Source organism: Chiloscyllium plagiosum, chromosome 12 (genome assembly GCF_004010195.1).
Source record: "Chiloscyllium plagiosum isolate BGI_BamShark_2017 chromosome 12, ASM401019v2, whole genome shotgun sequence".
Lineage (NCBI taxonomy): Eukaryota > Metazoa > Chordata > Chondrichthyes > Orectolobiformes > Hemiscylliidae > Chiloscyllium > Chiloscyllium plagiosum.
The window spans coordinates 86,338,264-86,355,027 of NC_057721.1; the positions used below are offsets into that span (position 1 = coordinate 86,338,264).

At 41.4% G+C, this 16,764-nt stretch overlaps 1 protein-coding gene across 4 annotated transcripts in view; it reads left to right on the forward strand.

Annotated features, from left to right (window-relative positions):
• pomt2 (protein-O-mannosyltransferase 2) overlaps positions 1-16,764 on the forward strand; it is a 230,678-nt gene that overhangs the window by 23,305 nt on the left and 190,609 nt on the right. For all 4 annotated transcript variants that reach the window (XM_043701478.1, XM_043701476.1, XM_043701477.1 and 1 more), the window contains exons 3-4: positions 3,309-3,413; positions 11,216-11,324. In XM_043701478.1, coding sequence (XP_043557413.1) covers positions 3,309-3,413; positions 11,216-11,324 — 214 coding nt within the window. The remainder of the gene's footprint in view (positions 1-3,308; positions 3,414-11,215; positions 11,325-16,764) is intronic.

Sequence of the window (16,764 nt, forward strand, 5' to 3'; positions counted from 1 at the left end):
CATTTTTGGATTGTGGGAGGAAACCGGAGCACCCGGAGGAAACCCACGCAGACACGGGGAGAATGTGCAAACTCCACACAGAGAGTCGCCTGAAGCGGGAATTGAACCCGGGTCTCTGGCGCTGTGAGGTAGCAGTGCTAACCACTGAGCCACCATGCTGCCCAATCATCCAGCCTATTCAGCCTCTCCCTATGGCTCAAACCTTCCAACCCTGGCCACATCCTTGTAAATCTTTTCTGAACCCTGTCAAATTTCACAACATCCTTGTAGGAGGGAGACCAGAATTGCGCACATGATTCCAAAGTTAGGCAGGAATCTAAAAAGGATGTCCTCTGGTAGTAATATCTGGATTATTCCTAGTGCTCTGAGCTATTGAGGGTAGGAATAGGAGGAGAGAGTAGATGAATGCATGACGTAGCAGCTGATGCAGGGGAAAGGGTTCACGTTTTTGGATCATGGAATTTCTTCTGGGGTAGAAGTGACCTGTGAAAGAAGGATGGATTACAACTGAATTGGAAGGTGACTAATATTTGTTAGAACTGCTCGGGAGGATTTAAACTAGTAAAGTGGGGGGTGGGACCCAGGGAGATACTGAGGAAAGAGATCAGTCTGAGACTCGTACACTTGGGAAAATGAGGCAGTCAAACAGTTAGAGCAGGCAAGAACGAGGTAGGACTGATAATTAAACAGCATTTATTTCAGTGCAAGAGGCCTAACAGGGAAAGTAGATTGACATCCCATTTCTGCATTCCTGCATCAGTTGAAGCAAACACTCAGACACACAGTATGGCTCTACCTTCTTATATTCCAAGCCATGGCAAGAGAGCAATCATCCATATATACAAGGGCATGAGTTCTTGGTCTTTCGAACAATGGTCCAAAGATGTGCAGGTCAGGTGAATTGGCCATACTAAATTGTTCATAGTGTTAGGTGCATTAGTCAGAGGGAACTGGGTCTGGGTGGGTTACTCTTCAGAGGGTCGGTATGGATTGGTTGGGCCGAAGGTCCTGTTTCCACACTGTAGGGAATCTAATCTAATCTAACCTTCTTAATGAATTTGTGCAGTCACTTACAGGGAGCAGCATCCAAATAAGGCAACATCTGTATTGATTGGGTGACCATTACAATCAGCGAGCATCAACGGGCAGCTTAATCCATCTGGCATTATGCAGTGGATGTTCTTTACTTCGATAAACCACTACCCTTGTTTTCAGCACCTCATTGTTTACTACAAGTTCTTATCTGTTAGCGTGTTTTGAGAAGATTTGTGACTCCGGTTGAGGTCCTGGATGTAGGTTTGCTCGCTGAGTAAACCCTCCAGCTCAGAAAGCAAATCTACATCCAATTCTTATCTGGTCAAAGTCATGCCAGCTGAACCTTTGTCAAGCAGCCCTAAACTTAACTCTTTCCCTACCTGCTCACACTTTATTCCCATTCTTAAAATGAACTTTGGGCATGATTAGGAACATGGGCCTGGCATACCATAGCAATTACAGAGACGTGCTCTGGGATGAACTGGACTGACGGCTTAATGTTCTGTGATAGAAATGCTACAGGAAAGATGGAAAGGGGGTCAAGAGAGGAGGGGGAGTGGTCTTTTTGATAAGATATAACATTATCGTTGTGCTTGGGGAGGATAATCCTGGGAATATGTCCAGGAATGTTATTTGGGTGTGTTGAGGTTCCTTTTTTTTTTAGACCGTGAATGGAGTGAGAGACAGTAAAAAGGCCTCCAGTTGTCTTTCTGAGCTGAAGCTATGGCGTTGAATGGAAGTGGCTTTCTTATACCATATCAAAACAGACAGCTCGTTAATGTGATCAACATTTTCAGAATACAAGTGTCAATACATTAATAGGTTTAACATTTGCACAGTATAGTTAGTGGATCACTCATGTGCCTGACATTTACAGGGTGCAGTTATCAGTTCATTGAAATGATTCTCCTTTCCATGGTTTTGATAGTGTTTTTTTTTCTGTAAAATACTTGAAACTGACAGACTCAGGCAGGTACATGAGAATTGTCTGTTCTGTTAAGTGATTTAGACCATATGTATACGCTCTGCAATTACCCCGCTGTGTGTTCAAGAGCTTTTACTATGCTAGATGGTCATGCCTATCTGCTCTCTTTAGTTCCCGTTGTATCATTGTTGTTGCTGGAATCTTTGATTCTGATTGAATGAAGTTTCCCTGATTCAATTAATTTAATTCTCCCATTATTCTTTCTTGCCTTGTGGGTTTCTGCTGAACTGCAGTAATAGGTTGTTTTAATTTAGCCTATCTTGTGATAGTAAAATATAATACCGAACTGCGTTTTATAAATGATTGAGTAGGGATTTATGAATGAGTAAATATGAAGTATTGTGAATGGAGGGACCTGTAATCTCAAATTGCCCAGGTGGAACTGAGAAATAAGAAAGGGATGATCACCTTATTGGGATTGTATTATATGCCCCCCAATAGTCAGTGGTAAATTGAGACACAAATTTGTAAGGGGATCTCAGTTAGCTGTAAAATAATAGGGTGGTTATGGTGGGGGACTTTAACTTTCCAAACACAGACTGAGACTGCCATAGTGTTAAGGGCTTAGATGGAGTGGAATTTGTTGGGCGTGTACAAGAAATATTTTTGATTCAGTATGTGGATGTACCTACTAGAGAACATGCAAAATATGCCCTGATGGGAAATTAAGGCAGGGCAGGTGACTGAGCTGTCAGTGGGGGAATACTTGGGGGCAAGCAACTGTAATCATATTTATTTTAAAACAGTGATGGAAAAGGACAGACTGGATCTAAAAGTTGAAGTTCTAATTTGGGGTAAAGCCAATTCTGACGGTATTAGGCAAGAACTTTCTAAAGCTGATTGGGGGCAGATATTTGCAGGTAAAGCGAATGCTGGAAAATTTGAAGCCTTCAAAATGAGATAACCAGAGTCCAGAGACAGTATGTCTCTGTTCAGGTGAAAGGCAAAGCTGATAGGTGTAAGGAATGCTGAATGACTAGAGAAATTAGGGGTTTGGTTAAGAAAAAGAAGGAAGCGTATGCCAAGTATAGACAGCAGAGATTGAGTGATGTGGACCAACTACCGACAAATGGGACTTTACTAATTTAGGATATCTAATTCTAAGGGTCTGTTTCCGTGCTTGACATCTCTGTGACCCTGAGTCTCCACAGGTGCTGGCAGACCTGAGCTTTTCCAGCAATTTCTGTTTTTATAACTATTTTTAATTGCTTTGCTATCCTTGATCACATTTGTCCCTCACTCAATTGCTCTTCCTCTTCATTCAGTTTCTTTGTTTTTGCATTCCTAGATGTTAATTGGATTGGCAGGATATCTGACTGGATATGATGGTACTTTCCCATTTAAAAAACCTGGAGACAAGTACGGCCACCACCACTACTATGGCATGAGAGCGGTAAGAAGTATTAGCTGGATAAACAGAATATTAGCTGGATAAACACTAAGAAAAATGATTTTAAAAATCCAAAAGAAATGCAAAATAAATTGTCCAAAAAGAATATTTAGCCATACGAGTCATAGTTACAAGAAGAGACTGAGCAGCCTGGGATTATGTTCATTGGAATTTAGAAGAATTATGGGGGAATCCTGTAGAGATTCGTAATTTTATGAAGGGAGTAGATAAGATAAAAGTGTAGAGGATGTTTCCACCGGTGAGTGAAGCTAGAACAAGAGGGCATAGCTTTAAAATTAGGGTGAGCAGATTTAGGACCGAATTGAGAAGGAACTTCTGCACCCAGAATGTTGTGAATCTGTGGAATTCCATGCCCAATGAAACAATTGAGGTTTCTTCATTAAATGTATTTCAAGCTCAGGTAATCTTTTCAACAGTAAAGGAATTAAGTGTTATGGTGAGAGGGTGGGTAAGTGGAAGCCATGATACAGAGCAGGCTCGAAGGGCCAGATGGCCTACTCTTGCTCCTAGTTCTTATGTTCATATATCCCTCAGAAAGAAGAGAAGTGAGGCACACCAAAAAGTGCTCATTATTGGATGCAATAATAATGTTCTTTATGCTTAATGTTGCAGTTTTTGATTTTTTTTTAAAAAAAAATCAAACTTGGGGCCAGAAAAGTTAACATGGATTTATTTAAGCACGAATTGTGATTAGCTGACTTTCCTAAGCACTGAGGTGGTGAAGAGAACTGACAAGGGTGCCACTTTTGATATAGTATTGTATTCCAAAAGTCCCACAAAACAGATCTGTGAGAAACATGAATGAGTAACAAGAATGCTGAGTATGGGGCTAATGGTAAGATTCTTGGTAGTGTCGATGAGCAGAGAGATCTCTATGTCCAGTTACATAGATCCTTGAAAGTCGTCACCCAGGTTGATAGGGTTGTTGAGAAGGCATATGGTGTGTCAGCTTTTATTGGTAGAAGGATAGAGTTTCAGAGCCATGAGGTCATGATGCAGCTGTACAAAACTCTGATACGACCACATTTGGAGTCTTGTGTACAGTTCTGGTCACCGCATTATAGGAAGGATGTGGAAGCACTGGAAAAGGTGCAGAGGAAATTTACTGGGATGTTGCCTGGTATGGAGGGAAGGTCTTACGAGAAAAGGCTGAGGGACTTGAGGTGTCTTAATTGAGACATCTAAGATAATCAGAGGTTTAGATGAGTTGTACAGTGAGAGGTGTTTTCCTCAGATGTTGGCTAGCACAAGGGCTTTAAATTGAGGGGTGATATAGGACAAATGTTAGAGGTAATTTCTTAATTCAGTAGTAGGAGTGTAGAATGCACTGCTTGTTACAGAAGTAGGCTCAACAATTTTACAGGCATTTAAATGGTCATTGGATAGGCATTTGGACAAGAATGGAGTAGTGTAGGTCAGATGGGCTTCAGACTGGTTTCACAGGTCGGTGCAACATCAAGGGCCGAAGGGCCAATACTGCGCTGTAATGTTCTATGTTCTGGGTTAATGGAATAGAAGGAACAGTAGCAACACGGAAATCAAGTTGACTGTTGTGCTGGACAGTTGTTTTTTGGACTGAAGGAAGGCTTGTAGTGACACCTGCCAGGGCACATGCTATTCATGAGATGTGTTAGTGTCCTAGACTTTGGTATAAAAGGCAGAATTTCAACATTTGTAGATGAGAGGAAACTTGGTGTGTTATGAACCATGAGCTCTTTAGAAGTTGAAAAGGATATAGTAAGGCTGGTAAGATGAGCAAACAAGCGACAGATTAAAATTTAATGCAGGGAAGTATGAAGTGATTTGTTTTAGTGGGAGCGACATGGAGATCTAGTAGATAAAGATAAAATTCTGAAGGTGCTGCATGAGCAGAGGGACCTGAACACACACGTGAATAAGTCTTGAAGGTGACAGGGCAGTTCTGGTGCACAGTTTAAAAAGCAGACAGCACACAGTTTCATTGGTAGGGCCACATGTTACAAAGCAAAGGAGTTGTGATAAATTTGTATAAAGCACTAGTTCAGACTCAGCTGACCTACTGACTCCACAGGAGAAAGTGAGAGCTGCAGATGCTGGAGATCAGAGCTGAAAATGTGTTGCTGGAAAAGCACAGCAGGTCAGGCAGCATCCATTCCTGCAGAAGGGCTCATGCCTGAAACGTCGATTCTCCTGCTCCTTGGATGCTGCCTGACCTGCTGTGCTTTTCCAGCAACACATTTTCAGCTACTGACTCCACACTTTAGGAAAGAAGGTATTAGGCGGAATGCATAAAACATTTATGAGAATGGCCCCAGAGATTAGAGAGAACTTCAGTTAGATGGAGAAGTTGAGACTGTGTTTCTTCAGCCGAAGAAAAAATTGGGAGGAGATTTGAGAAACTAAGACGTATTCAAAATCATGAGTGTGGACAGTGTACATGGAATAGGTTGTTTGCTTTGATGGAAAGATTGAGAACCAAAAAGCCTAGATTTAAGACTCTTCAGGAAAAGGAACATGAGTACACCCCTTTAGCCCCTCAACTCTGCACCCTCATTCAATGGGATCATTGCTGATCCAAGATTGCTTATGCCCGCCATTCCCCTCTTTCCCTATGATCCTTGATTCCCCTAAAGAATCAATCTACCTCGGCCTTCAGTATACACAAGGGCTCTGCCCCCACAGTTCTGTGGCAAGGAGTTTCAGAGGCACTTTATGCTGCATTTTTTCAGCAAAGTATGTTGCATTTTTTTTAGTTTCTGAATCTCTGCATTGTTAGAGGCAGGAATGGCTTTTCGTAAGGTGATTTGCTTTTCCACTGAGGTGTAGGAGATCAGGCAGATTTTGAATGTTCGTGGAGTCTGTGTCTAAAGGAAGTGTTTTTGGTTGCAAATCCTATCGGGCCGCATGGATCATTTGGAGCAACGGTTAGAGGCAATGACGAGTTTACGAGTTTGGGGGTGTAATGCATGGCAGTTTTAGGAAGGCAGAGACACTGCAGATACAGTTAGGTAAGATGGTTGACTGCGAGAAGTGGTAGGAGAGATAGCCAGGTAGTGAAGGAGTCTCCCGTAGCTATCCCATTTCAGACAGGTATGCAGCTTTGGATACAGTTAGGGGGGTGGAGGGGGGGATGGCTGAATAGATGGTGTTTTAGTGGAGTACTGAACACACAGCCAGGTTTCTGGTACCGTGACTGGCACTAATGTAACAAGAGGTATGTCAGGTTCCAGGTAATCAATTATAATAGGGGACAGTCGTCTGGGGCACAGACAGATGTTTCTGCAGCTGGCAATGCGACATTAGGATCGTGTGTTACCTCCCTGGTGTTGGGGTTAATGAGTGGGTGCACAATATTCTGAAAGGGGAGAGAGACCAGCAACAGGTCGTTGTGTATATTGGTACCAATGACATAGCTCAGGAAAACAGATTCTGCACTGGAAATATGGAGCAATTAGGCAGGAAGTTAGGTCCTCGAGGATAGTAATATCTGGACTACTACAGGGCCAAGGGCTAGTGAGATAGCAATAGGAGGATAGAGCAGATTAATGCATAGCTGAGGAGCTGGTTCATTGGGCAAGGATTCACATTTTTTGGACCATTGGGATCTCTTCAGGGTAAGAAATGATCTATATAAGAGGGATGGGATCCACTGGAGTTAGAAGGGAGCCAGTATTCCTACAGGGAGATTAGTTAGTGCTACTCGGGCTGCTTTTAACTAGTTAAAAGGGGAGGCAGTGAGTGCGTGGGGACCCAACACCCACAAACAAAGCTGAATTAGAACATTATTTCAGCGAGTCAACATACACTGCAGCACAGAGGAACTACGCAGACCAGAGGAAAATCACCTATACTGTGTATTCAAAAAGAATGGGTACCCAATGAACACAGTCCACCAATTTCTCAGCAACAAACCCAAACAAGCAGACAAAACATGCCCAAAAACCCTAGGCACTCTCCCCTACATCAAAGACATCTCAGAAATGATTGCCAGACTACTCTGATCCCTTGGCATCATGGTAACCCACAAACCCACCAACACACTAAAACAGCAGCTAATGAACTTGAAAAACCCTATACAGACAATGAGCAAAACTAACGTCATTTACAAAATACCGTGCAAGGATTGTAACAAATACTACATGGTGGCAGAAAACTAGCCACCAGGATATATGAAGACCAACTAGCTACAAAGAGACATGACCTTCTCTCACTAGTATCCTTGCACACAGATAAGGAAGGACACCACTTTGACTGGGATAACACATCCATCCAAAGACAAACCAAATAAAGACACACATGAGAATTCCTAGAAGCATGGCATTCCAACTGGAACTTTATCAACAAACACATCGAGTTAAACCCCATCTACCAGCCCCTGGAAAAAAGAACAGGAAGTGAGTTCACCACAGGAAATGACATCAGCAACCCAAAGAAGCCCAAACATATAAATAGAAAGTAGGAATTTTCAGCATTGCTTCGCCTGAGGCCCACTGAAGATCTTAACTAGTAAGGTAACGAAACATCTGGAAACGAACCTTCCAGCTCCGTGAGTAAACCTACATCCAAAAAGGAATAGAAAGTTACGGCTGCAAAGAATGTGCACAAAAAGCAAGATCAACATTTGATTTGAAATTTGAGAGGGCTATTCAGAAGTCTCATAACAGCTGGAAAGAAGCTGCTCTTGAACCTGTGATATGTGTTTAAACTTTTGTACCTTCTGCCTGACATAAGAAGTCGGAAGAGATTATAACCAGGGTAAGAGGGTCTTTGATGTTGACTGCCTTTCCGAGGTGGTGGTGCGGCACCGATCTCTCCGAGACATCTATAACATTATAACAGGATTAAACAGATTGGAAACAAGAAGGATGTTCCTAATGACCAGGGAGTCCAGAACTAGGGGACATAGTTTAAGGATGAGTGGTAAATCTTTTAGGACCAGGATAGGAGAAATTTCTTCATCGAAAAATTCTAAGCCTGTGGAATTCACTATCAGCGGAAGTGGTTGTGACGAAAACATTTCATATTTCAAGAAGAGAGTATATATAGCTCGTGTGGCTAAAGGGATCAATTGATTATGGGGGTGGGAATTAGGGTATTGAAATCAATGATCAGCCTTGATCATATTGAATAGCGGAGCAGACCCAAGGGATCGAATACTTCTGCCGCCACCTCTTTCTAAGTCTCTGTTAAGGCAATCTAATGAGTACCTAAGGTCTAGGCCCATTACCCCTCAAATGTAACTCCCCACTCTTACACTGACTAACAGACAGACAGACACACACTGTTTAAGGATGCAGTAAATTTGAAATTAAAAGAATTGTAAATCTGCCAGGCCGATAACTGTGTTTCAACAATGCGAATCAAGCCTTCGTGAAATCCTTTGATGTGTTGTATTATAGGCATGTAGGACTGTATGAGCTGAAAAATGTGTCCCTTCTTCAGGAATGAGAGAAGGGCTTATGCCTGAAATGTCGATTCTCCTGCTTCTTGGATGCTGCCTGACCTTCTGCGCTTTTCCAGCACCACATTTTTCAGCTCATGTAGGACTGTATATCTTGCTTGAATTCTGAAGTCAATAGTCAATGCAAACAGGTTCCGCTAGACATCTGGAGGCGTTACTTATTTCTTTCAGACTGGCTAATTTTTTCCCAAATTTTCAACAATTTAATAACTGGAGAAAATGAGAGACAGCAAAGTAAAACAAAAAGGTTTTCAAGTCTGGCAGCTTCTAAAACAAAACTGCCTCTTGCCCAAAAATCTCAGTCAACATTTTCTGTGGTTGGCTGGCCAGCACTGTTCTCTTTTGATTGATCTCCAACCAGCTGCCAGTCCCTGAGCAAAATCATCCATAATTACCTTACAGCAGTAACTAACCTGCCTATCTTTCCAACCCTGTTCCTAACTGCAAACATTAGTCTTTTATTCTCTTCACTTTGAACTTTGATCTTCAGTTTCTTTTCAATTCTCAACTGCAACACAGTTCAACCTAAACTTAGAAAAATAAAAGGAAAAATAGTCTCAGTGCACCTCCAACCTCCAAAGAATGCTATTTCAATAATGTGTTTCATGACAGGGTTAGTAATAATTAAACAGCAAACATGACACAAAGCTCACAGCCATGTAAATCTTTCTCCCACTAGATTTTTGATCACTGTATAACATTCTTGGGTACTTTCTTAAAATGTGAACTGTTCCAATCAGGATAAAGCATCAGCAATTGCATTTTTATTCCCCCCTGAAATGTAAAATTTTTATGCCAGGAGGTTGCAATAACAAATTTCAACAGAATGATCGCTGAATATTGGTCTTAAGTAGTCTCCATAACAGTTAATAGATTATGATCAGTAAGGTCTCCTTGTTTCCATGTTGAACAAACTTGAAAGTGTTCGTGAGCTGCCAACACTGCAAATTCTCCTTTACTACACTGCAATGTTTTTTCTGAAGCTGCTTTAAAAAGTAATCCTTTGATATCCCCATTCCGGCCTTGTCATCCTTGTCAGTAAGAGAACTGCCCACATCTTCAAAATCCCTACTATCTACTGGTAGTTTATTTGCACCAAGGTCTAACAAACCATTTAATGTGGGTTTACTTAAGATGGCATTCAGCTTTTCAAGGGACACCTGCCATTCTCTTAACCCTGCCATCTTTGTCTGTCTTGTAGCAAGTTGGTTAAGTATACAACTGTTGTGCTAAATTAATTACAAATCTCCAATAAAATCTGCACATTCCTGAAAATCCCATAAAATTTGGTTTAGTTTTAGTGGTGGGAAAGACGATCAAAGCTCGCTGTTATGCTGATTTGGATGTCGTTGCCCTACAATATGTCACAAATATGTCGCTTTCTTGGTCTTGCAAATTCATGTTTTGCTAGGTTTGTCACCAACCTGGCCAACTGTAATTGTTTAGACAGGTTTTCTAATTGTTCTGCATATTTATTGTGTTACTATATACCCCAATATCATTGAAGTATTGTGCACAATTAAGCACTTCAGCTATAACTCTGTTCATTAATTGTTGAAATGTGACTGGAGCATTCTGAAATTCAAATGACATAATCTGGCCATGATATAATCCATTGGGCTTGGCAAAAATGGAAATTTCCTTAGCCCTTTTTGTCAATGGTAACTGCTAGTATCCTTTTACCAAATCAGTTTCACAAAAGAATGGTATGCTACCAACTTCATCAGTTCAATATTCCAGTCTGCAAATAGTATATGAAGCCATCTTTGTGATTGCATTAACTTTCCTAGAAACGATAGAGGAACCTCTATTCTCTGAATGACATGAGCGGGGAGTATAGTATAGGTTAATAGTATAGTCAGATAATCGAATGCCAGATAACACCATTTAGCCAAGCATCGGAATCTTGTGACCTTGTTCAGATAATCTGAAATTCGGATAATTGAAATTCCTCTGTACACATTTTAATTTAACCATCTAGTGACATTGGTCATTACTAAGGTAGCTTTTTAATTGCAAACCTTTATCGAATTCAAGTTGCACCATCTGTAATGGTGAAATTTGAACCCTTCTCCACAAAATAATGTTCAAGGTTAATAGTATAGTCACATTATCACAGCACTGTCATCTCTCCCAAACAATGAAAAGCTTAATACCCAGTGAGGTTCACTGATCATTTACATGCTGACTGAATACTACATACTTCAGTCGTATTAGAATGAGAGGGCAATCTCTTGAAATATATACATTGATTGCTGTTAGTTTCTGACTCTGTTTCTCAACATGTTTTTCTCCTTACATGTTCTCTCTGTCATGTGTGATCTTCCCTCGCAAAATCTTACAGCTCTGTGCAACCCTTGGGTCTTTCCTGGTTCCTTTTGCATATCTCATCGTATTGGAGCTCTCTAGCTCACTTTGTGCTGCACTGCTTGCTGCTGTTCTGCTGATCTTTGGTGAGTATTTTACTGATGTTATAAGATTGTGCTGCACAGTCTCCAGCCATGTAGCATGGTTGTACAGATGTGTGTGCTGTTACAGACGCATTGAATATTTTAAAGAAAAAAATCAAATGTAAACTGTGAAAGTTTTCCTGAAGGGCCTCAGAATTTTGTCTTTTGAGTTCATTACCAATTGTCTGCTCAATATGGTTGTGTTCTTCTTTGTTCCTATCTTTTTTTTTTTACTGATAATAAAACAGAAGGTACCACAACCGTTCCACAACAGATTTGCAAAAGAATTTGGACAGATGCAAAGTCAAGTTAGCACTGTGTTGTAGGTTGTGTGATTTACACATATTTTCATAATTGTTTTTGAGTTTAGAGGTTTGATTTTGAACCAGCGACCTAAGTCTTTACTGTGTATCTGAGGGGATTTAATGATTAATTTTTGATTATTCTGTAGTCATGGTGATTTAAAAGACTTCCAGAAGAATAATGGTTTTTTGTTCACTTTTGGTGAGTTTAATTGCAAACAAAATACAGTTTACTGCATTTAGGCAAACAAAGTAAGGATAATGTGAGAAAAACTATTTCGAAGAACAAGTAGTTAGAGGATAGAATGCACTGCCTGCAAATGCGTTGGAGGAGGCGGGTTCATTTGAGATTTAAATAGTGGGGTTACATTAATGATTCTCCAATCTGTTGGAACCACCAAAGCATTCACTGTTTTTAGGGCCACTTTTTTAGGTACTCTTGGGTGTAGATGATCAGGCCCTGGGAATTTGTTAGCCTTCAATTCCATCAATTTTCCCAACACCAGTTTGTAACTAATGCGGATTACCTTCAGTTCCTCCCTGTCCCAAAACCCTGTGTGTTCCCCACCAATATTTGGCATGTTATTTGTCTCCTTTGTGAATGCATTTAGTTGGTCATGTATTTAGTTGGTCAGCCCTTTCTTTGTTCCCAATTAATAATTTCATCTGTTTCTGACTGTGAAGGAAGTACATTCACGTTCACTTTTTTTTTCACAGATCGATAGAAGCTTTTACAGTTAATTTTTGTTTCTTGCAAGCTGACTTTCCTAATCTATTTTTCTTTTCTTCATCAATCCTTTTGTCCTACATTGTTGAACTCTAAAGTGCTCCCAGTCCACCAGTCTGTTGCTTTTTTTCCCCGGCCTCTTCCTTGGATTGCGTATCATCTCTCATTTCCTTTTTAAGCTATGGTTTGGCCATCATTTCTGCTTTTGGCCCAAACAGGAATGAACAGTTGTCGGAGTTCACTCATGCTCTGTTTGAATGTTTGCCACTGCCTAACCACTGTCTTCTGAAAGAATATCCTCCAATCTATCATTATGAACTCGCACCAAATATTATCATAGTTTCTTCTATTTGGATTTAGGAGCTAGTCTCAGAATGAGCTATGTAAAAACTCCAACTAAAAAGATTACTGGAAAAATTGAGCAGGCCTGGCAGCATCTGTGGAGAGCAAGAGTTAATGTTTCGGGTTCAGTGACCCTTCTTCAAAATAGAGTTCTATTCTTCAGTTCTGAAGAAAGGTCACTGACCCAAAACGTTAACTCTGCTTTCAGTCCACAGATGCTGCCAGACCTCCTGAGTTTTTCTAGCATTTTTTATTGTGGCTTCGTATTTCTGGACTCTGCAGTTGTTTGTCTTTTTTTATGTAACTCTTCACCTTGATGAGGAATTCTGTCAGATTATACTCTGACATCTACAGGGGCTTTGCACAACTGGAATGTCAATTATTCTTTTCCTATTAAACTATACCCTGTCCAAATGACCTGTTCTCAAGTTGAGTCCTCAACATATCAATCCAGAAAACCATGCTGGACACGCTCCAGGAATTCCTCATCCATGGTATTGACACTAACCACATTTTGTTTTAACTGGTGCCTTATTAACTGGCATTCTTGATTAAACTGGCAAAAATTATATACCTCAAATGCCACAACCTACTACGATGTCAGCATATTTCTGCTGTAAATCAGGACACCAAACCTGCAGAGGAAAGCTGAGAATGCAAGCATGGCCAACATCGCTGACACTGCTGAAGCAGTGAAGAAGGAAAGCTGAACTGAGCACAGGAGGAGGTGGTACAGAGTGAGAAAACCAATGAGGCCGAGGACCAAGACAACCAGACAGCAGCAATGTTAGCAGAGTTTGTGGAGGTGGCTGGTGGGGGTCTGTGGGGCAGGGGTACACAGTGAAAGTCAGAATGCAGAGCATGCTGCTCATAATGGAGTTGTTACGCTGCGCACAAAATCTTTTTGTGCTATGCTCACTTTGCATGTGTTATGACCTGGTGGTGAACCCTTCTGCTAATTAAATCAAACACCCAGAAAAGCTCTACTCGCTTCTTAATTTGTTAAAGTATGAATGACAGAGAACTCCCAAGTTCCACTGTTTAAAGAAAAATACCTATTTATTCCTTAACTCTAAAAATGCACATTAAACAACAACTATTTACAACTCTAAGCACTCCTTTCTCTTAACTGTTTATTATCTGCCTCCAACTCTAAACAATGTAAAGTTCCAATAAAAACCTGTATTAAAATTGCATCAACTTATTTTCAAACCACACAGTGCCTGTTGTATCTGATGTTCTCCATCTTTTTTCTGAAAATCTCCCTGGGTCATCTTCTGTCTTTTACTGCAAAGATGTTTCATATGAAAAAGATACCTTTTGATGGAGAGTTTTTTGCTGGCAGTTACTGTCGATGGCAGTTACTCTGAATAACTTTCAAAATGCCTGCTTCTTTATACCCCAAACATTGGATCATCTCATTGGTTCGAGATTGGCAAAAACAATAAATTCAAGTTCAATTGGATGTTAGTATCCTGGGGCATAATTTAAACTGGATAATGTTCAAATTGTTGTCAAAACAGCAACCATAGCTCAGGTATCCATTTCACTGACAAATGTTACATATTTTCAATTTTCCAGTGCACTCTGAGACTGCTAGCTAATCATATGACAGGTGCTTGTAAGCTCTGTGCAAAACAGCATTCACTCACTCTTAAAGATACAGTACACTCCTTCAACTTCATAACACGTGTCTGTTGAATTATATGGGGAGGGTGCATCAACTGAACTGAACTGGTTTCATCTCCGAGCAGCTTGAGGTTTGCCTAGCTGAGTGCCTGGGCATGGAGGGCTCTCTGTCTCCCTTTTTATATATGAAAGTCCGACCATGATTAGTCAAAGAAACAACCCCACCACCCCATGGCCGAAACACTTCAACTTTCCCGATTAGAGTGGTGCTGGAAAAGCACAGCAATTCAGGCAGCATCCGAGGAGCAGGAAAATCGATGTTTCGGGCAAAAGCCCTTCCCTATTCCTGATGAGCTTTTGTCTAAAACGTTGATTTTCCTGCTCCTCGGATGCTGCCGAAACTGCTGTGCTTTTCCAGCATTGCTCCAATCTAGAATCTGGTTTCCAGCATCTGCAGTCCTTGTTTTTACCTACTTCAACTTTCTCTCCCACTCCGCCAAGGACATGCAGGTCTTGGGCCGCCTCCATTGCCACTCCCTAACCACCCACTGTCTGTAGGAAGAACTTCTCATCTTCCACCTCGGGACCCTCCGATCCCACGGCATCACTGTGGATTTTACCAGTTTCCACATTCCATCCCCCCACCTTATCCCAGTTCCAACCTTCCAACTTGGCACTGCCCTCATGACCTATCCCACCTGTCCATCTCCCTTCCCACCTATTCACTCCACCCTCCTCTCCGACCTACCCCTATTACCCCCACCTTCATCTACCTATCATACTCGAGCTACCTCACCCCCCCCCCTCCATTTATCTCAGTCTCATTCCTGATGAAGGACATTTGCCCAAAATGTTGATTCTCCTGCTCCTCCGATGCTGCCTGACCTGTTGTACTTTTCCAGCAGCACACATTTGACTTTGGAGCAGTCAGAGTTTACTGTGGCTATGCGTATCCAGAATTTTCCATAACATTTGATCAACTGGCATGCTCCTAGTCCAATAGGTGCTGGTTAATAAAGTGATTGTTGTATTTTGATATTTTTCCAATCTAAATGCTGATTTAAGTCTCCTCAGATGTTCCTTTATTGCATTTGTCTCTAATGTCTTGCTTAATGTCTTTCCAAACATCGCCCCGACAGATTGGGGATCTATGTAGAACCCACTACTCGCATTTTTTTCCCCCTTACTGTTTCCCAGCTCTACCTATATATATTGCACTTTCCAAGGATGGCTCCGTGATTAACACTGCCTCACAGCACCAGGGACCCAGGTTTGATTCCACTTCCGAATGAGTCTGTGGAATTCGCATGTTCTGTGTGGATTTCCACCCCATGTGCTCTGGTTTCCTCCCACAGTCCAGATATGTGCCAGTTAAGTGGATTAGCCATGCTAAATGCATGGTTACGGGTCTAGGGTAGAGGTCTGGATTTGGGTGGGATACCCTTTTGGAGGGTCAGTGTAGGCTTGATGGGCTAAATGACCTCTTTCCTGAAGAAGGGCTAATGCCCGAAACGTCGATTCTCCTGTTCCCTAGATGCTGCCTGACCTGCGTTTTTCCAGCAACACATTTCCATCTCTGATCTCTAGCATCTGCAGACCTCACTTTCTCCTAAATGACCTCTTTCCACATTGTAGGGATTCTATGATTCTTTAGCTAATGTCTTCCCTTGCTATCATGTTAATTTCCTCTCTTAACCATCACCATCAATCTACTCCACTGCCTTCTCCTCTTTGTCATTCCAAAAACTCCATGCCCCTGGATATTCAGTTCCCATCCCTGGTCAGCCTACAGCCATGTCTTTGTAGTCCTGACTATATAATTCATATTTTCACCCATTTGCTTAATCAATTGATCCATTCTTCTATAGTGAATGCTCTGTGCTTTAAGGCTTCTCTTTTTATTATTACTTGTCTAGTTCCCATTATTTTTCACTGTGGCCTTGTTTGATCTTGACCTTTGCATGTCTTTATCCCTTCTCTTACATTCTCTTACTCTCCTTTCTGTCTTGTTCTTGTCATTGATTTCACCCTCTCTGATTAGAGCTCTATAAAATCATGAGTCACGCGACACCAGATTATAGTCCAACAGGTTTATTTGAAGTCATAAGCTTTCAGAGCCCTGCTCCTTCATCAAGTAAACCTGTTCGAGTATAACATGGTGTCATGTGACTTCTGACTTTGTCCACCCCCAGTCCAACACCAGTGCCTCCATGTAATAAAATCTAGGCCGAGATAAGGTACGTAGCCAACAGCTTTTCCCCATGGTGTGGAATCTGAAACTAAAGGGCATAGATTTAAAGTGAGAGGAGAGAGATACAAAAGTTTATGGGGGCAATGTTTTCACACAAGGGTGGTGAATGCTTTGAATAGGCTGCCAGAGGTAGTGGTGGAAGCAAGTTCAGTTTTATCATTTAAGAAACATTTAGACATGTGCATGGATGGG